Source organism: Phasianus colchicus, chromosome 1 (genome assembly GCF_987193195.1).
Source record: "Phasianus colchicus chromosome 1, bPhaCol1.hap1.1, whole genome shotgun sequence".
Lineage (NCBI taxonomy): Eukaryota > Metazoa > Chordata > Aves > Galliformes > Phasianidae > Phasianus > Phasianus colchicus.
The window spans coordinates 170,537,084-170,561,366 of record NC_143436.1 but is presented as its reverse complement, the minus strand read 5'-3'; the positions used below and the strand labels follow the sequence as shown (position 1 = coordinate 170,561,366).

At 44.7% G+C, this 24,283-nt stretch overlaps 1 protein-coding gene across 1 annotated transcript; it reads left to right on the top strand.

The window, feature by feature from the left end:
- Positions 1-2,143: 2,143 nt before the first annotated feature.
- On the top strand, positions 2,144-11,391 carry SPRYD7 (SPRY domain containing 7). Its single transcript, XM_031615753.2, has 5 exons — positions 2,144-2,337; positions 2,830-2,946; positions 5,810-5,976; positions 7,657-7,759; positions 10,322-11,391. The coding sequence occupies exons 1-5, from the start codon at positions 2,232-2,234 to the stop codon at positions 10,417-10,419; spliced, it is 591 nt and encodes a 196-aa protein (XP_031471613.1). The 5' UTR covers positions 2,144-2,231; the 3' UTR covers positions 10,420-11,391.
- Positions 11,392-24,283: the final 12,892 nt, after the last annotated feature.

Here is a 24,283-nt window from a genome sequence, read left to right as displayed (position 1 = left end):
CTTGTCTGTATCATCTTCCAAACCACAGGCCTGACCCTGTGAGTGCTTGCAGTAAACAGACCTTGATTTTCCAGTCCTGCGCTATCATTTACTTCTGTGCAAGCTGTGTGAGGAAGTTACTACACCCATTCCAGCGTATGTAATAACCTTTTTTTGCACTGGTTTTCACAGGTGGAAATGCCTCCACCAAGCTCGTGGCAGCACAGCAGTGAGTCCCAGTGTTTTTTTCCTAGCAGGGCTCTAGAAGCAACGTGGATTAAGAGGAATCATTTTGCTGAGACTTATTAGTCATGTTGTATTACGTGCTGTAACAACCAGTGATGCATTACATAGTTCCCTTCTCTCCTGCAAATTCGATGACATCAGGGAACCTTGCTGAAACGTATTCATCTGCAGCCTTTGGATCTAGTTTGCAGGGCTCATGAGAGGTAGTAGTGTTTTGTGAATGAGGCTCAGAGCAAAAGAACACGAGTCAGTGACCGCTTTCTTCTTGGAGCATGACCTCCAAACACTCCCACATTTGTGGAATGGATGGGACCTGTTCTTATTTTCCGTTCTTTCTCCTGTTCTTCTAAGATGGTTCCCAGACAAATTGTCTCTCCTGCTACCGTTCAAGGAAAAGAAGCTAAAACCCTATGAGCAACAAGCATGTTTAGGCTTGTGGAGCATAATTTTGCTTCCAGTGTGGGAGGACCCGAAATACTTGGCCTCCCCAGTGAAAGAAATGCACACTCAAGAAAGGCAGATGCTGAATTAACCCTTCATTACCATCCCCAGTTGGAGCCCAGATCTCTATTTCCTTGGGGCAGCCGTTTGCACAGCACAAACATTTTGTGCAACCCCGCTGTTCTAAACAGGCTGAAGGAGAAAAATATACAGATCTGGTACTATCCTGCTGGAATTTCTCACCTCCTCCCCCACAAAAGGCATATGAAAAAGCTCCATGCATTACCAGCTGCTTTCCTTGCTCTGGCCTGACCCATACTGTATGCTGTTGGTTTTCTCAGCTGTGCGGCTTTACCCACATATCCCATTGTGACACCGAGCTGTCACCAGCACTGGGGGACACCAGTGGAACCAGGTTTCCAGCTAAGGGAGCAATGGGGCCCAAAAGCCCTGCTCCCCTGTGATCCAGCAGGCGTGGTGATGCTGCCTTGCTGCGACAAGACCTGCTCATTTCCCCAGTGGTCATATGGGGGAAAAAACAGTAGAAAAAATAGGATGGAAGTCATTTGTAGGCTGGGTTGTTTTGTTTTGCTCTCTAAAAATTATTTTATTTTTAATATATTAACATTTGTCATTCAGCATTTACTGTAACAAACCCACAGTGTGCAATAAAAACCCCACAGTGCCTTAAATGGGACTAATTGTGGGAACACAGAGCTACCAACGAGAACGGCGATGCCCTACATATGAAATGAATAAACATCAGCTTCCACCTAATATTTACTTCTCAGAAGTCCAGGAATAATCCCATTTGGCATATTTTAAGGAAGCGAGCTCTTGACCCCAGATGTTTATGGGTTGTAACAGTAAACCCAATAAAAAAAAAGGAAGCATATTTTCAAGCTGCTCTTAAAATCAGATTGGTTTTAGGCACTGCTTTGTGTAAGGCCGCTTTGCACCTCGTGTTTCACGTGGAGGGCTGAGTGTGACTGACACAGCCCGTCCTGACCAAAAAGGCACTTCTTGCTGCGCCCATTTCCTTTCACATCGCCTTTCCAACACCCGCTTCCCACCCGCTGTGCCACACGGGTCTCATTAGTCGCTTCATTTTCTGTATAAAGCCCCCAGGGAGCGTTCTAGGTGAAACGCCAGGAGGAGAGAGAGTGGCTGAAAATCACGAGAGACTGCAAGTTTGGCCCAAATTGATTTGGAGACGAATGTGCCTCTAAATAGAGGCACTGCAGTCATCTGTTGTCCACAGGTTGTCGTAGACCAGCAGCTCACTACGTGTGTTGGAAGCCCCCCCTACGGATCAAGAAGAGCAGGGCTGGCGGGACACCGTTACAAGGCGGCAGCGAGCCGCGCCGGATGCTGGATGAGGCGGGAGGACGCCGCCCGCCATGCCGCAGCGCGGAACCCGCCGGCACCTCCCGCCCGCCAGGGGGCGCTGCTCACAGCGCCCCGCCCGCCGCCACCGCTGCCCTGCTAGCCCGCGGCTGCGCGCTTCGGCCCGTCCTGGCCCGGCTCGGCTCGGCTCGGCTCGGCTCGGCGGAGCCCGGCCAGCTATGGCCGCCTCCGTCTTTTGCTGCCTCCGCTGGTGCCGGGATGGCGGTGCCGGTCACATCCCGCTGAAGGAGATGCCGGCCGTGCAGCTGGACACGCAGCGTATGGGTGAGCGGAGCGGCCTCCGTGGCTGTGAGGGGCGGCGGGGCTGAGAGAGCGGGAGGCTCGGAGGGGCACCGCGGGGCTGCTGCAGGGCCCGTGCTCTGCTCTGGGCACAGGGAGGCGAAGGCTTCTGCCACGAAAGAGAACCTCGTGTTGTTGTGTTTTCAGGCAGAGTGTGGGCTCGGTGCTTCCTCACAGGGAACCTCTCGGTTCAGTTGTGCGTTCCGATGTGGCCTGTCATCAGCCCCAACCCCCTTGGCTGAAATTAGGGCAGCGTACAGGTTTTAAATAAATAAAGCCCAACTGAAAGATGAGCCAGCCCATAAACTTCCCTCTGTTTCATAGTTCAAAGCGTGGCCCGTCGTTGTAATTCTCACAGACTAATGAAGCTCTGCTTGGAGCTGAAAGAACAGACATCTTCTTGGTGTTGAGGGCTTTTAAGGGCTCATCCAGGCTTCTGAAAGAGTTCTGAAGTTTTGCTTTTCTTTCTTCTTGCAGGAACAGACGTCGTCATTGTTAAAAATGGCAGAAGGATATGTGGCACTGGAGGCTGCCTCGCCAACGCACCCCTCCATCAGAACAAGAGCTATTTTGAGTTTAAAATCCAGTCCACAGGTCAGTCAGCAACAACTTGTAACTTGGAAGGTGTAACAAGTTACTGAGTGGTCGTGTCTCAGGTGCCAAGCATGCGCGTCTTTCCAGTTGCATCCTTGAACTTTGTGAACGTCAGAGACTCTTATAAATGGGCATTTAGTAAAAGGAGGTTTGTTTGTTTGTTTTTTAATTGAGATTCTGCAATATTGAAAAGAATAGTAAGTAAACTTCTTAACTAAAGCCAACACTAAGGTGGTGCATGGTATACTGTTATGTGCCTGCTTTTTGGTTGGTATATTATAGAAACAGACTAAGGAAGTGATCCTGCCCCTGTACTTAGCATTGGTGAGGCCTCGCCTCGAGTACTGTGTTCAGTTTTGGGTACCTCAGTACAGAAAGGACATTGAGGTGCTGGAGCAGGTCCAAAGAAGGGCAGCAAGGCTTGTGAAGGGCTTGGAGAATATGCGCTATGAGGAAGGACTGAAGGAACTATGGCTGTTTAGTCTAGGGAAAAGGAGGCTGAGGGGAGACCTTATTGCTCTCTTCCAGTATCTGAAAGGTGCTCACAGCAAAAGCAGGTCTCTTCTCACTGGTGAGAAGAGGGGGAATGGCCTCAAGTTGCACCAGGGTAAGTTTAGGTTGGATATAAGGAAAAACCTCTTTACAGAAAGGGCTGTTAAGCACTGGAATAGGCTCCCCAGGGAGGTGGTTGAGTCACCATCTCTGGATGTGTTTAAAAACCATTTGGATGTGGTGCTCGGGGACATGATTTAACAGAAGGTTGTTAGAGTTAGGGTAGAATGGTCAGGTTGTGGTTGGACTTGATGATCTTTAAGGTCTTTTCCAGCCTGAGCAATTCTATGATTATGATTCTACATATGATCACATAAACCATTCGCTATGAACTCAGTTTTTAACAGTGAGGTTTATCCAGCAGTATCTGTAGCTATTTGTCAACCTTGATTTGTGATGAACATGTACTGTGATTGCCTGAGCAATGGTAACATTCCTTGTGCTACACTTTGCTCTTCAAATAATGTGCAGCATTTATTCCAGCACTACTTAGGTTGAGAGGAACTTTTCAGCATCTTGTTTATTTCTTCTGCACCAATTTGCAATATAAGATAGCAGAAATAAATGGAATTTGGAAACATTATGCTTCTGCTAATGCAATCAGCTCTGCTAGTACAGAGGGCACTCCAGACTTGCCTGTATTCCAGTATTAGACATGATCATTATTTTTAAAAACATAACACAGTATCAAAATGAGACTGTTCTTTCTCAGAGTGTAGGAAGACAAAAGAAGAAGGGAACTGTTACTCTGGAGACAGGCCTTAATATACTAACCAGAGCTTGAACCTGACTCCTTCTGGGTAAGGATTATTTGTACCCAGCTTGGAGGACAGGCAGTGTGAGCACAGATCTGCTTAAAGCACCTCATGCTCAAAACAGTTGTTTAGTTTTAAACTATGTATAAACCCCAGTTCAAACAATTTTACTGTCCTTTCTGTTGGAGGGGGAGAATCAACTGCAGCTGTTGTTCATATATGGCTGTTATTCACACAGGTGCAGTATCTGTGCTCCTATACTTTAGAAACACTGGAAATAAACTGTTCTTGTCCCACTGAGTCCTGTCTCATCTATTCCTGTGCCCCAAGGCAGGAGAACTGTAGTCTACTCAGCTTGAAACTTAGATTTGTAGTCTACCAGGGATCATCTAGCCTGGCTATTAGAAAGATTTTTCAAGTCTAATCTGACTCTTGTTCAGATTTATGTGCTTTTCACTCTGGACTCATAAGTATTAGAATAAATTGTTCTGCATTTTTTTTTCTTTTGAAACTGATTTATTTTTGCTTCATTTTAGTCTTGTGTAGATTAAGCAGACCTAGTCTTTTCATCAACTACTTAGTAGTTCATATTTTTCCTTTTTTTTTAATTGGTTTTCATGTTTCTTGTAGAATTTCACTAATTGACCTAATTCATCATAGGGTACGATGCTTAAAATGGCTGCCATGCTCCAGCTGCAGTGGACATCCTTCACATCCTTTGCATATATTTCCTTTATACATGTCTTACAACCAGAATTTGTTCATAGCTTTAAACTGAGACGGGGGAGGTTTAGGTTAGATATTAGGAGGAAGTTTTTCACTCAGAGGGTGGTGACACAATGGAACAGGTTGCCCAAGGAGGCTGTGGATGCCCCATCCCTGCAGGCATTCAAGGCCAGGCTGGATGTGGCTCTGGGCAGCCTGGTCTGGTGGTTGGTGACCCTGCACATAGCAGGGGGTTGAAACTACATGATCATTGTGGTCCTTTTCAACCCAGGCCATTCTGTGATTCTATGACTCACAGTCAACAGGTGCTCTGTGATAACCCTCAAATTATCTATCAGCTGATTGCCAAGCCACTATTGTATCTGTGCTACTGATTGTTCCTACCTAACTGCTCATCTTTGTAATTCAGAACAAGGAAACCCATTTGCCATGTTTCAGAGCTCTTAACCACTGTATCAGGTTCATTTAAAAATGGAGTGGCTTGCACTCCTGGCAGGCTGATATCGGTGGTGCGTTTAATAAGCACGTTGTTCATAAATCCATCCTAGCTGGATTTGTTTTTCACGTCCTCCTAGATGCTCAGTGTTGGTTTTCAGTGTGTTTTGGGAGTAGAAGTTAAGCTTAGTGGTTGGAAGTCTCTGGATCCTTATTTTTCGAGATAGATACTGTTTTTCTTCAATCTTTTCTGACTGCTGGTACTTCCAGTATAAGCCTACTGGTAGTACTTCTTTGGCACTTGTTAAGAACATACTCTTTATGCTGTCCTACTTCAGTCAGACAGTCTAAATCATGCATATTTATTTTCTTACCATGTTAATGTCACATTCTAGGCATTTGGGGTATCGGAGTTGCAACCCAGAAAGCAAACTTGAATCAAATTCCACTTGGCCGAGATGTCCATAGCCTGGTGATGAGGAATGATGGAGCTCTGTACTACAACAACGAGGAGAAAAACAGACTACCAGCCAACAGCTTGCCACAGGAGGGCGATGTGGTGGTGAGTTTCTTTGTGCTTTGTTACCTTCCCTTGCTGTTCCCACATTTCTCTTGTTTACAGCTGTGTGGTCAGACTGACTGTTTTGGTCGAGTTATTGTTTGGCTCGTATCTCACAGTTTGGAAAACATAGATATAAACTCCTGTTGTGTTTGACTGGGTCAGCAGCCTGGACATAAGTGGGCTTTGTTCTGAGCATTACAGAATCATTTTTGGGTTGGAAGGGACCCTTAAATGTCATCTAGTCCAGCTGCCCCACAGTGGACGGGGACACCTACAGCTCAGTCTGACTATGTTTCTGAGTGGAGAACCAACTTTACCTGCGTTTGAACAGCAGCCTCTAATGCTCTGCTGTAGCCTGGTATCTAGCTGGCTGATGAGTCCCATCACAGGGGTTCTGCATTGGTCCAGTGAGATTTCTCTGAACAAACAGTGTGCTAGAATGCATTGCATAGTCATTTTCCATGCCTTGCTCAACTCAGTATCCCATAACTGACTGGTTAATGATTAGAATGATTGAACTGAGCAGAGATTGGTCCTGGGTGATAGAGGGATTGATTTTTTTTTAGCCAAATTTGCAAAGAAAGAGAGAGAGATTATGTGGGGATTAAATGGAAAAAGGATAACATTCACTGGGAAGATGACTGAAAAGCGAAAGCAAATTGAGAATCCAGAAGTTTTTGTACTTAACTGTTCTATGTTTCCCAAAATATCTGTGTGACTTTGTGTTCTGTTTTATTGCTGTCATTTTCTCAGTGTCCCTTTAGAGATTTATTTGCAAAAATACTTGGGAGCGTATCACTGCTACTTTTTCTTGCTAGGTAACCTTGCTTCTGAATAGCAGTGATTAGAAATATCATCTATAGAAGCCCTAAACAGCTAAAGCTGCTTCCTCCACCCTTTACCTGCAGACTCTATGTTATTCTTTTAATCCCCTTCTGACATCATTTTCCTGGAGGGCTGCAGACTGTGTCAGGGTTTGGTTAACCTCTGTAGTCTTGAACAGCTTCAAACAATTGATCACAGAACTGAAGGTGATGCATCATTTGGTAACTCCCCAGTTGTCATAAATTTCAATTTATTGTGTGACACAAATTGTCACGCTCCGACGTACCAAAACAATTGCTTAGCTGACAAATAAGTAATTTATTACCTTGTAGTGTTTGCTTTCTGCTCTGTGGTGAGCATATTTATAGTGTTGTTGTGTATGAAACCATGGTCTGTTACTGCTGGCAGAGAAAATGAGCTGAGAGCAACTTCCATGCATGGTTAGGGACAAATACACAAATAGCATCCTTATTTATTACAATTATTCCCATGGAAAGATACAAACAAGAAGACTGCAAAGTGCTTGTTATTCTCAATTATTAGAAATGTTGTGATTCTTTACTTTGTTGTGGAATAGTCAGGAAATCTGTGTTGTGAGCCAGCCTCATTAAGATACAGCGTGTGATACTGTTTTCAATGTGCATTAAGGAATCCTGCTGTTCCTCATCACTTACTGACTTCAAGTCAATAAGTCCTTTTCAAGTCAAGACTCCTTTGCAGGAGTATTTCAGGTGAACTTTTCTAGGATTGCATAACAGTGTTAAAATCTACCCATGGCTGAAAAGTTGAGTGGTGTTCTTGTATGTGTAAACTTGTTGATGGTATTTGGTTTTGTCAATCTTTTGTGTTTCATAGGGCATCACATATGACCACGTAGAATTAAATGTCTATTTAAATGGGAAGAACATGCACTGTCCAGCTTCAGGTATCCGAGGGACTGTCTATCCAGTTGTCTATGGTAAGTCAGAGATTTTCAAACTTTTATATTATGGACATTGTTTTTGCACCAAGTCTAATTTGTGAATTCTTCTCCTCACTTAGATGGAACGCATATCTTTCCAGTCACACATCTGTCATTTATTTTGACAATGAAAGCAATTACCTGTGTGGAAATACAAAACTAGGGAAGTAAAGAAGTATATTTTCACTTCATTTGCAATGCTGTTAATAGCCAGAAAACAAAGAACATTGCTTCCTAGCAAGGTATCCACCTTCAACAAGCAGGGATGTTACTGCAGCTGGTCCATAAATGGCCAAGTAAAAAAACCTATAAAGAGATGAAAGAAAGAAAAAGAACAAATTCAACATAGGATAGATATGTGAGCTAATCTAGTTTATCTCTGAAGCTTGATGTTTATGCCTGGTAATTCCACATACTTGATAAGTGCTTTCAGTGTTAAATACAAATAGATACTGAATTGCCATCTGTATTCTTGTACAGAAGTAATAACTGTCATGCAGTACCAGTACAGCTGCTTGCTGTCTAGTGGGACAGCTTCTTTCCTACATTACCAAAATGAAACCCAGTTCTGAAATCCAGCAACTGTTGCATGAGTTGTGGTAGCTGCTTTGCCAGCAGCCGTCAATGCAACAGAGCAGTTTTGAGCAAGGAATAAATACCATGTCCAATTAATCCCTGCACAGGCAGTTTAAGAAAGAATTTTTGAATTATGGAAGCTGGAATTTGGCCAAGACATGTGTTAACAATTTACTCTTCTAGAACTTGGCGGTGTTTTTGTAGTTCCCAAGTAGTCAGAATTCTGTTTAACATCTCGTCTGAAAGGCAGCACTTCCCCTTGTTCAGTGTATAATCTATGCTGTACTCTGGGTTGCCTTATAGTTTATAGCAAATGATAACTGCTCATCGGGTTCCCTTTACTACATCTGCAGGCATCTCCAGTTTATTTTTGTTCCCGTGTGAGAGCTTAGTCTGAGTAGTATCCCCCATCTGAGCCTCTTGAGATACCATTAGCTATATGATGTGGATAATTAGTTCATTTCATGGTCGGTTCCCACTAATATCTTGACACATTCTTAATACTGCATTTTATGAGCAGGAAGCAGATACTGTTAGATATGCCACAGAGCCTTCGAAGTCTATAAATCCAGACTTACACCTTTCCAAGCTATTAAGAATGGAAATTGTTTTCACATTGTTACTTTATGATGTGTGCTTAAGCCACATGATGGCGCTGCTAAAATGCTGTGGCAGACAATAGCTGCCCTGCAGCACAGCTCCTGACAAGCTGGGCCAGCAGCAGGAGAATAGTTGCTGTGTAATAGCTGATTCTTCTTCTTCCCTTTAGTCTAGTAGTGGTGTTAGAGAATGCTGGTTGCTTTCAGTAAACATTTGGTGACATGTCATTCTATTGTAAATCTTGTTCTCTCAAAGTTCTGTTCAGTGGCCTTTGTTTTGCCAGACTTGTTATCATCTTCTACAAGTGGGTGTGATTTTATAATAATCATCATGTTTCCTATGTAATGCTGTAACAACTGAAGCCTGCAAATTGATTTTGCATGGCTCTTACTTGCTATAAATTTGGAATACAAACTTCCTTTTAATGTGAACTTCTGGTCAGCGGAAGGATTTGAACACAGAAGAGAATTTCTTAAGCATTTGCCCCATCCATAATTCAGAGTGCAACTATAATGATAGGAGAAGGGAGAATGGTTTTATACTAAGGCAGCAGAAGTTTAGGTTAGATATTGGGAGGAAGTTTTTCACCCAGAGGGTGGTGACACACTGGAACAGGTTGCCCAAGGAGGTTGTGGATGCCCCATCCCTGGAGGCATTCAAGGCCTGGATGTGGCTCTGGGCAGCCTGGTCTGGTGGTTGGTGACCCTGCACATAGCAGGGGGTTGAAACTACATGATCATTGTGGTCCTTTTCAACCCAGGCCATTCTGTGATTCTATAATATGATTGTGTTCTTCTAAAAGAAACACAGTGGAGCAGGTGAACACAGCATTAACTTCCAATTTAAAGACACAGCTGAAGAAGCTCTGTGTGTATCACATCCTAGAGCAGCAGTCTGACACCAACCACTGCAGACATCTGAAATCTTTTAAACCTCCAGAAAAATCACTGTAGACGGCTGAAAGCCTATAAACCTCCAGCAAAATTAATAAGTGAATAGAAAAAAATATGCAGCTGGGAGCTGACTACTCTGCAGTGTGTGTTTAGTAGTGTCCTTACTCAACAGATTTACAGAGAAATAGAGTAGAAAATTTGAATGGAACTGCCTGAAGCTCTGCTTGTGCTCCCAGTGAAATCAGAGGTAGCATTTTCCTTGCTTCAGCAGGGATTGCTATCAAGAAGAGTAAACAGCAGAAAAGAGAGACAATTTGATCTCACTGTGTATGTGTAAAGGACTTCAGTGAGCTTGCTGAAGAGAATTATTTCAACTGTGTTACGTGTACATAAATATTCCTCCTGTTTTAAGTACAGTAAGCTGACATAATAGAAGACGAGACTGTAAGACTTCCTTCTCTAATTCCTTTTGTTTGATTCTTTTCTGCAGTTGATGACAGTGCCATTCTGGATTGTCAGTTCAGTGAATTTTATCATACTCCTCCACCAGGGTTTGAAAAGATCCTCTTCGAGCAGCAAATCTTCTGAATGTCAACGTGGTGAACATTTGCACCCTGCACTGTTTTAAAAACAAACAAACAAAAAGCTTTTTCACCTTAAATAAAGCTTCACATATTACCTTTAGGAAACATATCTGTATTTTTAGTAAGTACTTGTGACCATTGTCTGCAGAATTAAGGTGTTAACTGCAACATCAGATAATTGTGTTGCAAAGACTAGATTTCTGGCGATGTTTTGTTGTTGCAAACCAGTGTTTTGGACCAGGTTTTTTTCTGATTGATACTTGATGCATAAGGAGACTAAGGGATATAACTGACACCAGTGTTCAGTATTCTGGATGAACTGGAGCTCTGTAAAGCCTGTAGTCCTTATGCATATGATAGCTCTGGAAATGGATAGTTCTCATGATTTTTTCCCAACTTTTTCCATACAGAAGTTACGTACCTTGTTAAAAGGAAGTACTGTGTTTCTAGTCTGTACTTTGGAATTGTAGTGTCCTGGTTGTGCACAATGACTAATACACGATGGCATAACTAGCAGCTAGGTATTTTTTCCTTTGCAAGGTGTAATTTAATCCATTCCCTCAATCTTAAAATGGCAAATCTGTATTTCTCCTAGCTTTTCAATTGCTTTCGACTTTGACAGGTAATAGGATACTTTGAGTAATACTTCAAATACTGCTCTGTTGAACCTTAACAAAGTAAACCTGAACACCACCTGTATTATTACTTTTTTTTTTTGAAGACCGCAGCGCAATGTTATCTGATAGCAAAGTAAGAACCGATTGCTCAGCTTGGGTGTGTGAAGGATATAAGATGTTCTGGTGAAGCCTTACTTGTACACATTATTCTTTTATGGAATATCTTATTTAATTTCTTGTGAATCATTTATAAATGACGAGTGGCGAAGACATTGTTTTAAAATGTGATGCCCGTAAATATAAATTGAGATGCTTCCGCCCCACCCCCCCTCATTATTATGTATTTAATATACTTCCTAGAAGAACTGTAAAGAAAATCTTCATACTGGATGTTTGTTTCTTGGTTTTGGCTTTTCCTGGGTTGAGGCATTTGCATACGGGAATTATTTATTTAAGTATTTTTTAGAAATGATCTGATTCTGAAATTTTCAAATACAGCTTTCTCAAAGCCTCTCACCTTACGGTTTTGTGCATCTTGTCTTTTCATTCTGGGCGGTCCGTTTTCCTTCTGTTTCACCTTGCTGTCACATGGCAGTATGAAACTGCTCCCAGAGAGTGGTCAGGCACTGGAATGGCTGCCCAGGGAGGTGGTGGAGTCGCCGTCCCTGGCAGTGTTCAAGAGGCGTCTGGATGAGGAGCCACGAGATTTGGTTTAGTGCTTGTGGTAGCAGTGGTGATGAGAGGATGGTTGGACTAGATGATCTTGTAGGTCCTTCCAAACCTTGTGATTCTATGATGATTTTGTGATTCGATTCTATGCTATAGAACCTGATGGGACTGGTGCCCTTTTCAGCATGATGGTATAAACTGGGGAGATTTGAAGTGCAGTCCTTTTTCCCCTTGAGATCTGTTCTGCTTTGTTATGTCATATATTTGAAGATGATACTAAATGCTCATCCTTGAGTTGATTTGGCTCTATTTGACACTTACTCTAATGTTTCTGTAATCAAGTCTCAGTTTTTCAAACTTGAAATGAGTATATATGCTGTTGTGTCGAAATAGAAAAGGGAAAGTGTATGCCCTTTTTCCTTTTGGTATCTTTGAACAATGCCTTCAGTAGTGGTTCTTTGTCATCAAAGACTACTGAGAATAAAGTGTGGAATTCTTGTGGAATTAAATTTATAGTCTTGGGGAAAAGGAAATATTTAAAGGAATTCTTACCACTTCATCTAAGTGAATCCCACAAACAACTTTTTGTCTGTTAGGTTAAAGAATATTTAGCAGTAAAAGCTGCTATCTTGAGCTTAATGTAGACTTGGTGAGAGAATTTGGCTTCTCCTTGGAGATAGAGAGAAGGCCATCTTCAAAGTTGAAGGCTTGAAATGGAAAACATTTCGATAAATAGGAGGAAGTTTCTCACACAGAGGCTGGTGACACACTGGAACAGGTTGCCCAAGGAGGTTGTGGATGCCCCATCCCTGGAGGCATCCAAGGCCAGGCTGGATGTGGCTCTGGGCAGCCTGGTCTGCTGGTTGGTGACCCTGCACATAGCACGGGGGCTGAAACTAGATGATGACTGTGGTCCTTTTCAACCAAGGCCATTTTGTGATTGTATGAACTATAAAAATGTTCAAAATAGTTGCTAAGCTCATCAAAAATTCAGGAGGGTTTGCTTTTACAGCTGAAACTTGCTCATTTTGCATCTTTAGCAGTAAGATGCATTTGTAAAACTGCAGTGTAATGACACCTTTAGTCTGAAAATAGGAAACTTCTTGTTCTATAATTGGTTAGACAGAGAAACTGTCTGAAGTAAGGAGGATGAACAGAAGATTACCATCCATTTTTTGAAATGGGAGGAGACAGTTTTCACCTGAAAGTGAGCTGTATGGAGACAGTTCATAAAAGAATCGAGGGTACAGTTAACACCATTGCACGGGTAACTTACTGACCCACAGGAAAGCAAGTGAATTAACCTGTGTCTGAGGGTGCCATTTCAACCTCAGGCAGTAAAACCAGCCCGCTGTGTTTCCAGCCCCAGCTTTGCCCAGGGAAACGAGTCAGTGCTTATTTCTAAAAGCTTCACTAGCAAGCGTTTTCAGTTAGAGATGTAGCAATACATTTACTAGTAGCTAATTCAGTTTAATAAGTATGAATCATGCTTCCCAGTGAAACTGGCAAGGTATTTCCACTAATTGTACTCAAAATGTTTTCTTAATCTTTGAATGCTACAATTTAGACACCCTATCTCCGAGTGCAAAATTTTGTATTGAGTAATACTGTATATTTTCAGAGTCCTTTTGAGATTTACTGTGGCAGAAAGATACAAAGTCTGAACCAGACTGCACATCCATAACTAAACAGAACTGACAGAGTACATAATATGGGTTGCATATTGATCAGTAGAGCAGTTATTTTTATAATATTGGAAGTGCTTATGATGCTTTGAGGATAGATGTAGTCTGGTAGTACTATCCCAAGGAGCTTAAAATCCTGGTGAGATACTATAAAGCTACAAATACCTTTCAGCAGTTGCCTGAAAAGACGAGGGGTTCAAAAACGAGAAGGCAGATTGCATTGGGTAATGGTGGGTAATGACTTAGATCTAAAACAAAGCTCTTTATAATGAGTAATTCATTGGGTTAATATAAGTCCTAAGTCTGCAGTAAATAAGTGTAAATGAGGTGTGGGGGAGCGTTTCTACCAAGCTTATGTACTCTTGGACAAAAGAGTCATGTCAGGATACTGCAATAACCACTGCTCGGAGCAGCTTTGTGATGTGCATTGGGTCTCTTAATGCTCATTGAGAGCATTTCTGCTCCCAGACCACAGCGAGCACTTGGAGGCTGTGCGTGCCTTCAGGTGCACACATGGATCTGAATACACACTTGCAGGAGGGCTCATGCTATGGTTTTCTTCCTTTCTGTGGGCCTTCTTGCACACACATTCACCACGTGGAAAAAAAAAAAAAAAAAAAAAAAGGATGTAAGACTCCTGGTCGTTGATTTGAATATCTTAGCCATCTATGAGTGAGTTCTTAGAATATTTTTTTTTGCAGCACTCATTCAGCTCTGTTATCAATTGGGGTTGTGTTGGTGTTGCTCTGCGTACTGAGAACCTATCAAGCTCCTGGCTTGGTTTCATGAAGTGAATCAGTGAAACAGATCCTGTGTCCATTATTTAAGGCACAGGGATCTGGAAGGAGCAGTCCTTGAGAGCAGCCCTGCAGAGAAGGACCTGGGGATCCTGGTGGATAAAAAACTGAACATGAGCCAGCAGTGTGCTCTTACAGCTCAGAAAGCAAATGGTATCCTGGGCTCCATCAGGAGAGGGGTGCCCAGAAGGGACAGGGAGATGATTGTCCCTCTCTACTCTGTCCTCATGAGGCCCCATCTGGAGTACAGGTGTGGGCTCCCAATGCAAGAAAGACAGAGGGCTGTTGGAGAGAGTCCACAGGAGAGCCACAAAGATGATCAGGGGACTGGAGCACCTCCCCTACAAAAACAGGCTGAGGGAGCTGGGCTTGTTCAGCCTGGAGAAGAGAAGGCTGTGAGTGACCTCATTGCAGCCATTCAGTAACTAAAGGGAGCCTACAAACAGGAGGGGAATCAACTCTTTGAAAGGGTAGATAACTGCAAGACAAGGGGAAATGGTTTGAAGTTGAGTGAGGGAAGATTTAGGCTGGATGTCAGAGGGAAGTTCTTTACAGAGAGAGTGGTGAGGTGCTGGAACAGGCTGCCCAGAGAGGTTGTGGATGCCCTGTCCCTGGAGGTGTTCAAGGCCAGGTTGGATGGAGCCCTGGGCAGCCTGGTCTAGTATTAAATGGGGAGGTTGGTGACCCTGCCTGTGGCAGGGGGGTTGGAGATTCATGATCCTCGGGGCCGTTCTGTGATTCTAGGATCCAGATGCCTAAAGATAGCAAAACTTTGTAATGTTCTAGAAACTGAGTGAATTATTGCCTCATGCTGATGATGGACCTGCTTGTGGTGTCCAAAACCACGCAGCTTCAAGATTTGCAGGAATCCTGTACCGGAAAACCCTGAACTAAGTGCTAAATGATCCTGTTCACTGTTCCTTCCCTAATTCCACAAAGTGTTTTGCAGTTTATTAATGCCATGGAGGTGGATTTCTACACAAAAGCTGAGAGGGTTGCAGGGAGCACTGTGGCAGACCTCTGCATTGCAGCAAGTCTTGGTTGGTTGAATGGTGAATGTCTACCAGCTGGATGTGTGCAAGAATAAACAAACGGTAGGACCAGTTCCTACATGAGCTGAGTGATTTTTTTTTCTTTCTTTCCAAGCAGACACTTTAGCATTTGTAGCCTGTGTTGGACCAAAAAAAGCCTGCTGCTCTGACTGCCTACATGAGTCAGCAGAAGAGCTGCTTATCTCCCGCATGGTCCGGGTGTCTGACACTTCCAGGAAAGAGGAATAGTTGCTCAGACACTGGAATTTCCTTTGCTGCAGTGGAGAGGTGGGCTGAGATTAAATGAGATCGGAAGAAGGTTCTCATGGGGAATTGCCTGTTAAAAAGCCAGAAATTCCATGTGACGAGAAGTGCATAAATAAACCTAATGCCACTTTTCCCTTATTCCAGAACCCGTCAAGAAAAAAAGAATTGCATCGTTGTGTGTATGTATTTAATACCAGGAGAGCAAAAATAGAAGCCAAGTCGCATCTGTGGAAAACGCTGGCACATTTAAGAGACAAGACGGTTCCTAGCTCTGAGGAACATGAAGGCTTGAGTCATGGTTCTTGGATGCGCTCATTATATTGGCGAGCTGCACATGTTACAATCCCTATTGTTGAAAAATCTGAATTTCCTTCTGCCTTAAAATATCTGTACTCAGGATAAGATGTACTCAGGATAAGTGAAAAGGGATGATATCGATCATAATGTCAGTCAGAGGACTTTTTTTTGTGGGAGCAGTGCAGCCCTGGGCCAAAGTAAACTCTGGCAGAATAAGATAAGCTGGTGGAAGTGCTTGCTTCAATGCTAGCTGGCAGCACGCTCCCCATCAAGTCATCTTTTCCTTTCTGTAGGATGGAAATAGTCCTTTCCCTTCAGCATCTGCGGAGTGTGAGGCAGCTGGGGCCGTGTTCGGGCTGCTTCTGTGCTGACGCCTGTCACAACTCCATCTCTCCATTGTCTGTAAGATCAAGTCTGGGCAGCCTGAATCACTTATGACTAATTTGAGTGTAGTAGTTATAACTCCTAAATTGGGCTCGCAGAGTAGGGGGTGTGAACACACCTTCTGATGTGACAGTACGGGGAGGGCCATTATCCTGGAGTCTGTATTTTGCCACAGATTTCTTTAGGGGAGGATTGGGCTGCTCAGAGCCCATTTCCTGGTTTCTCATTTAATTCTTTACCTGCTCTGAGGGCCCATTTTCCCACAAGTAGTAGGCCAGCTATTTGCTTATCACGTGCTACAATTATGGGAAACTTTGTCCTACTTAAAAGGAAGTGGTTGACACAACCCCATCGGCTGAAGCCCCTGCAGGAGATGCACGACCATGCAGCAAGAGGGCTGTGCTGATGTTACATGATAGGGAAGCAAACTGAGCATCCGGGAGGCTTCTCAGCAGCACGAGCATGTTGAAAGTCAGAGCCCTTGGGAGAGGAATCAGAATTATACCAAACCAAAATCCTCTGCATTTGCTGCCACCATTGTCTCAGTGGGGTGGGATGAGCTGATGGTTGGGACTGCTGGCAGATCTGTATCCTAAGTATTTTGTCCCAGGTCACACGGAAACCCTGAACTGGGAGAAGGCAGCCAGCTCTGCCAGCAAGGAGAGAGACAGGCTGACCTCCTTGGCTGCCACAGCCATGTGGGTGGGAAGAAGCTCCGGGCTAGTGAGCATTAAGGTGTCAGGAGCACGGCTTATAGCTGCATCACTGCTCATGCTTTCAGGAGGGTGTTACTCTGCTATAAAATAAATCCAGTTTTACAGAAATAGCTCTGTCCTCACCAAACAAGCTTTGCAGGATAACACGCTGCTATTCCCGTACTGATAATGCTGTACTGTTACGGAGATCGCCTTAACGCTGCTGCTGTCTGTTCTCTATAGAGTGGGAATTGTGATACTTCTCTCACCTTATTCCTTCATGCAAAGAAGTGAGGGTGTCAGATCCGTGCTGTGGAATGGCCAGACCCTCCAGATTTGGCTGCAGCGGAAGGCAGACCATGACCTCATGCAGCAATGAAATGCCATGCAATATTGTTAGTGCCTTGTTGTTGCTTTAGGAACTGCTCTGCAAGAAAGTAAGTTCCCTTTTAGGGCCATCTCTGCTTCTGCTCTTTGTTCCTCTTCCTTCCTTACCTTCCTGCTCTTGGACGTAGCAATGTGAATGATTTATACCAACGTGTTGTGTTGATGTGAAAGGCTCTGCAGCTGCTGGTATTATCCTGACCAGTGAATTGCTGGTTGGCATTGGCTCTCGAGAGCCTGGAACCTTGTTGCACAGTGATCACCCCTGCTGCTGCAAATTTTTATGAGTGCAGGATGAAGGCAATAATGCAGTTAATGGTGGTGACTGAAAAATAGTGCTTTGTAGCTGAGAATTTCCTCTATCAAATAGTGTTATTGTGTTCTTTGTATCAGTTGTAGTTTCCATGGAAATAAATAGGAGGCATTACCTTCAGAGCAACTTACATACATATGTCTAGATAGGTCAGTGCTCTGGTCACACCACCTTTACCCAGTCCTGCTCTCTATATTCTCTGAGGAGAGACATAAGCACAAGCCCTGTTTTCCCAGCCCATCTGCTTCCACCACACACAAAGGTGCAACCGTAGCAGTGACTGAGCAGAGCTGCAAGCAAGATGTCATCTGGAGAGGAACGAGCTGGAAGAGTCAAAGTTGGCCTGCAGGAAGGCTGGAAACAAAACCAAGTGTGAGCTTCCCAAGCCAGGCAGCCTCTTCTTTCCCCTCCCTGTGCCACACTGACCACGGGGCACTGGCTGACTGCTGCTAGGTGCAGTTGGCAGTGAACACCTTGCAGTGAGGATGCCTTTCCCAAACCGCTGCTCCTGGCCCGAGGCACTGAGTGGCATGCAAATGCTCAAATGTGCTCACTGGCTTGTTTCCCTTGATGGCAGCAGATAAATCACGCAGAACTGAACCCTTACACCAGCTTGCTAGCGGGGAAGGATTCAGCATCTGCTTGCCCAAGTCACTACTCTTCTCACCCAGAGCACCACCAGTGGTTCTCACCGGGATGTGACGCCTGAAGGGAGCTCAGCGCAGCTGGAACTGCTTTAAACCTCCTTTTAACTAACAGTAGCTGTCCCATGTTCTTTCAACCACCTTGAAGGAGACTCTTCTTTTAAATAAAAAGTCCACATTGGGTGAAGCCAGCAGTTTGCTTAGCTCAGCACGCTCTACCCTACAGAACACCGTGCAATTAACCAGCACTTGTGTAGTGTAAATCACAAAACAATTCTCGGCATGGGAACGGAGACAAAGTCACCCCTCAGCCAGACAAGGACAGCGATCTCCGGAGCACAGAGCCACACACCTGTTTATCCATGAATTTGGAAGCTTCAAAACTGATGCAGTAGAAACTGAGGACAGACAGCACTTCCATCCAAGAGCAACCAGGAGCCCCATGGTCGGCAGGCTGCCCCACAGGTTGATGGCTTCGATCTCTGCTAGCTGAGGAGGAGCCTCGTTATCCAATTGCTGCCAAAAATTGCAATATAGAACAAGAGTGCAAATAAGTAAATAGTGCAAGCAATGCAGAAGAGGCATCGCTGCCATGTTTTAGGACAAGAAGTAATGGCCTTCAATTGCACCAGGGGAGGTTCAGGTTAGGAAAAAATTATTTTTCGGAGGAATAGTGATGTGCTGGAACTGGCTGCCCAGGGAGGTGGTAGAGTCACCATCTCTGGAGGTGTTCAAGTGTTCCTCCTGTCCTTTGGAGAGGGATGAGGAAGGCTGCTGGAAGCCTAAGGGCCTGCCTGCACACAGCTGTTCTGTGGTTTTAGAAAAAGGTTTGGAAGAGTGTTTGCAAAATTCTTACCATGGTATATTCAGGGTGCTTTGCACTGGTACATTGGCCTGATATTTCCCCCTTTTTGATGGGCATAAATCAGTGCCTTTTGGCTGGAATACCTGCTTCTTCAGAGATGAGAAAAAGAGGCTGGGGATGATAAAGCCCAGGGGAATGGACAAATCCACATCCAAATCCTGTGCTGGGATGGAGAGGAGGAGCACTAAAAGCAGAGCCACCGCACTGAGCTGCATGGTGCAGGCTAATTCTAGGCTGTCAGACCGTGTCAGAGAGATTTTTGTAATTTTTGATAATTCCTCTTCTAATGCATTTTGGTTGAGCAAGGTCCTATGACTGAAATCTTTTTTTCCATTTCAATCTTTGGAGAAAGTGCAATGTTCTGACTCCAGCTCCAAGCAGCGCAGCAACACAGCCACATCCATCGCTGCTAAAGGGAGCAGGGCTGCCAGAATGGCACGGCGATGGCAGCAAGACACCAAATGCATCTGTCTGTCTTTATGCCATGCAGAAATGTCTCTCCTTCCCTGATAAATATCCTTCCTTCTTTTTTTTTTTTTCAATATGTGAGTGAAAACAAAACAAAACCAGTTCAGAATAGCAGAACTTACGTGACTACAACTGCATCTTTTTAAAGATGTTCGCTAGTTCTCGCTGAAAGCTGGTCAAACTTGCAAGCAAAACTGATTGTAAATTTTGTTTTCAGTACAGAGTGACTGCTGAGGCTGCGTGGGATAAGAGAGAATCCAGCTCCGTAGAGCATCCCTGCAGGCATCCAAGGCCAGGCTGGATGTGGCTCTGGGCAGCCTGGTCTGCTGGTTGGCGACCCTGCACATAGCAGGGGGTTGAAACTACATGATCATTGTGGTTCTTTTCAACCCAGGCCATTCTGTGATTCTATGATTTCCAGTCCTATTGCAAGGATGCATCACTCCAGAGGGAGTTCCTCTTGGCAATAATTTTGCAGGAAACAAAAAGCAGTTCTTTCTGCTTTCAGGTAGGTCACAGGACCATGGAAAATAGCTGCTAGCAATGCTGTTTGCATTTGCAAGAAGCATTCCTGTTTTTTTCCACTATGTCCTAATGAATTTTTCTAACAGCGGTAACAGCTTTGTAGACATCCCGGAGCGTGGGGGTGGAACTGCAGTTGGTGTGCTTTGGTTGAAGTGGAATACCCACGTTAAACAATAAAATGGGTGTCAGGTGTTCTGGAGAACATATTGTTTAGGCAGACATTGACCTTCCCATAAAAAGAAAACCCTCTCTGAAGCCCTCTGCAAACAAAACCTGTCTATGTAGGAGTGCAGGGCAGAGGACAGATGCAGTCAGACAACAAAGGCCATATTGGAGGAGGCACAGCCCTGCAGATGCTAATTCACACTGAGCAGCCGCCCTGCACAAAAGCAGCTGGGATTGAATTCCCTGCTTCTTTTTGGACATCAAGGACATGAAAAAACTTGTAGCAATAATGACTGAATCACCCCTTGGGAAAGGCTTTCTGTGAGAAAGAAGCAGGGCAGAGCCAGCAGAAGACAAGGGGTTGGGATTGGGTTTGGCTTCAGCCAAAGCTACAAATGCAAAGCTCCGGCGACGACTGCCTCTGTAGGCAGTGCAAAGCTTGAAGAAGGGCAGAGTAAACAGACAAAAAGTAATAGCAAATATTGCTGCGTGGATGGGAGTGCTCCATTTATTGGGCCAATTAACGCATACGGACCCCCTGCGTGAGGCTGGCAGTTGGGGTGTGCTGCTGCTGCTGTGCAGCCCGTCATTATCATTAGGGCACATTCAGCCGCACATCCAGGGAGGCTCCTGCTCTGCGCTGGCTGCGTGCTGCTCTCCATCAGTCCCCATTGTTTCATAATCTCACCCTACCCGAGGCTTTTTTTATCCCAGTGAAGTCTGCTGTGTTCGTTACCCTCCCAGTGACTAAGCCAGAGAGCGTTAGCGATGCGTGATTTCATTTGACTCTTTTCTCGGGCTAGCTAAAAGACAGAAGCCTTCTCCATTAATTGCACAACATCTCCAGCTTTGCAACAGCTTGTTTGAAAAGAAGGCAGTGAGACATCTGAGAACTCACTGGCAGGAGACATGTCTGCTCACTCCCTCCAAGCATGGCAAAGCCCTTCTCACCGCACCGACACATTTCCATGGGATGGACAGGAGCCCTGCAGGAGTGGGACCAGCACAGTGGATCTCTCCCTCCATCCCCCACCAGATTTAGCATTGTGAGCCACTGACGTGTACTGGTCCTGAGCTGAGAGGGCGGTAACATCCTCAACCCAGCAAAGCTGAACTGATGAAGCTCGTGAATCAAACATTGGACACGAGGACTTCGACACAGTCATCCCCTGTCCTGAGAGCATCATCTGGCTTTAGAGTCAGGTAAGAAATAATTTATGAACAAACCCAGGAGCTTCTGCCACATTCAACTGGTTTCCCAAATGTCACAAGGAGGATCCTCTTCATCTCTGAGAATGAAAGGCAGCCCCCAAACCTTGCAGTGCTTCCATTCTGGCACCACCTCCTTCCTCCCACATTACCTCCTGCTTGCAGCATCCTCCCACCAGTGAGTTGCATCCATTGGGAATCCCATCCCTACCCGAACCCCAGACTGCTGAAATCTCAGTGTCCTTCCTTGCCCCAGGCTGCTGAAATCCCTCCCTCAGTGAAATCCTCCTCTGGCTGGGCCCACCATCCTCCACAGAGCCTTTGTACCACTCCCATTGAAACCTCAGGGGAAGCTCAGGAGAAACTCTGAGCTTCCCCTGGCTCAGGTTAAACTGTGACAGGAGCTGGGTTGTGTTGTGCCCTTCTGCCTGCTGCACCACACAGGTGTGCTCCTCACATGGCTGAACCTTTCCTGCATGAAGAGAGGAATGCACAGCATGGAAATGTGTGATCCTTATGGAGCCTCAGAGCTGATGGATGTAAAAAATATAAAATGTAATGTAAAAAACATGATCCTGGGCAACCTGCTTTAGGTAGCCCCACTTGAGTATGGAGATGACCTCCAGAAGCCCCTTCCAACCTCAGCGAAAATACATGACTGTAAAGAGTTTGTATATATTCAACATGTACTGAGATACAAAAATGAATACAGATCTATATTTTTATACTATGTTCATACATTTATGAAGATACAGTAGTTATGCAATGTATTTCAGGCACTCTTTATGGCTTTTTAAGATATTTTTCAGCCCAGCCTTTTCTCCCAGGACAGTGGAGAGAAGCCTGCACCCAGATGTGGATGTCTGTAATTCTTGTGCCATGAGTGGGGACGGGAAGGTTGGAGGAGGTTTGACATGATGAATGGGGAGACCTTTACCAAGGATAAAGTACTTCAGAGGGTGGTCAGGCACTGGAACGAGCTCGCAGGGTAGTGGTCATGGCTCCAAGCTGCCAGAGTTCAAGGAGCATTTGGACAACACTCTCAGACATAGGATTTGATTTTGGGTGGTCCTGTGTGGAGCCAGGGGTTTGACTCAATGATCTTTGTCAGTCTCTTCCAACTTGGGATGCTATGACCACAGTCACTAAATCCTCCTCTGGAGCAGAACCTTGGTGCAGTGCATCCCCAAGGCTGCCTTCCACTGAGAAGCCTGCCTGGTGCTACAGGATCCCTACAGGGGCAGCCAGCCATAGGCAGTCACCTGTGGACCTGTTCTAAATCAGCAAACATGCTGAGTTATGAAACCCCAGAATAAGCTGAGATGCCTAGGAAGAGTTTTTACCTTCAGTCTGAGGCTTGAGAGTGCAGCAGCTGTGCCAATCCAGTACTAAAGATGTTAGTGTTAATACAGACAAAACAGAGAGTGACAGAAGAAAATGTAAAAACCAAAATAGTTGTGTTTTGCAATTTCTGATTTCTAAAGCATGCAGATATACTAACAAGAATATCTTATATCTGTATTCCCTCCAAAAGAGGAAAGCCATAATGAAATGCTGGCAGAAGTGTCTTATCTTCATCGAATGTAGGTTTGCCCGCTTGTAATTTTCTCATCTCTATTACTTTAAGGGGAAATGGTTTTGAGTTGAAGGAGGGAAGATTTAGGTTGGATGTCAGGGGGAAGTTCTTTACAAAGAGAGTGGTGAGGTGCTGGAACAGGCTGCCCAGAGAGGCTGTGGATGCCCCGTCCCTGGAGGTATTTAAGGCCAGGTTGGATGGGGCCCTGGGCAGCCTGGTCTAATATTAAATGGGGAGGTTGTGGTCCTGCCTGTGGTAGGGGGGTTGGAGTTCGATGATTCTTGAGGTCCCTTCCTACCCAAGCCATTCTATGATCCTATGATTCTATTACTTGTGAATTCTTACATTCATTCCCACATTTTCTGTAATTTCTCTGTATCACCTGCAGCTGAATTCTGTAGCAATTAACTCCCCAGTACACATCAGTGATGGAAAGAAAACCACGACCTGTAACAGTGGTCGGGTCTCACCTCCATCCCTTCACCCCATACAACCCCAGGGATAATGCACGCTGCTCATACAGCACTGAGTGTAGTGTGAGAGCCAGAAAAGTCAGAGAGACATGCACAGGGCATTCCTGAAGGTGGGCACTGCATGGCTAGTGATTAATAACAACATGCATAATGATAGTGCTGGCGATGGCTGTGCAAAGAGTAACATATGGCAAATGGCAGTGTAAATATTCGTCACTCAGCCATTTTGCTTTTTGTCTTGACACTTGTTTCGCTGCGTGGAATGTCAATATTTAGGAAGAATTAGCTAAGAGATTAAATTACACATCCATCATCGCAAAAGTATTGTGTTCCTGCATTTAGGATGTAAGGAAGGTATAAATGACTTCCTCACTGGTTATTTTAAAAACATTTAGAGTCAAATAGAAAACAGGCATTAAATCACTCTGGTGCTGATGGATGTTAGCTTACCCAGTCTCGGCAGCCAGTTTTTGCTGAGATGAAATGAGCTTACCTGGCAGTGCTGAAGCAGGAGAAAATCATGATTTCTTTGGCACAATTGATCCACATATTTCTGTTGGACTCAGGCTCTGCACATCATCTCCCTCTACAGTAGGCCACTGCAGTGCCCTTTGGCCATCAGGAGACATCCCAACACCACAGGCCATCACATCTGGCCACATCAGAGGAATGATCCCACATCCCTGGTAGGGATGGTAGCCGCTCATGCCATGTCTTGGGGTTATCATGAGCATGCTTAAAAACTCAGAGCTTCCCTGAAGCCTCCACCCTGGAAGTGGCAGCTGAAGTTTTGTCTCAGCATGG

Excerpts from the sequence above, each read along its gene's own strand:
- SPRYD7 (XM_031615753.2), top strand. The coding sequence starts at position 2,232 with ATGGCCGCCTCCGTCTTTTGCTGCCTCCGCTGGTGCCGGGATGGCGGT. Across the intron at positions 5,977-7,656 it reads CACAGGAGGGCGATGTGGTG|GGCATCACATATGACCACGT; the intron begins GTGAGTTTCTTT and ends TGTGTTTCATAG. Across the intron at positions 7,760-10,321 it reads TGTCTATCCAGTTGTCTATG|TTGATGACAGTGCCATTCTG; the intron begins GTAAGTCAGAGA and ends TCTTTTCTGCAG.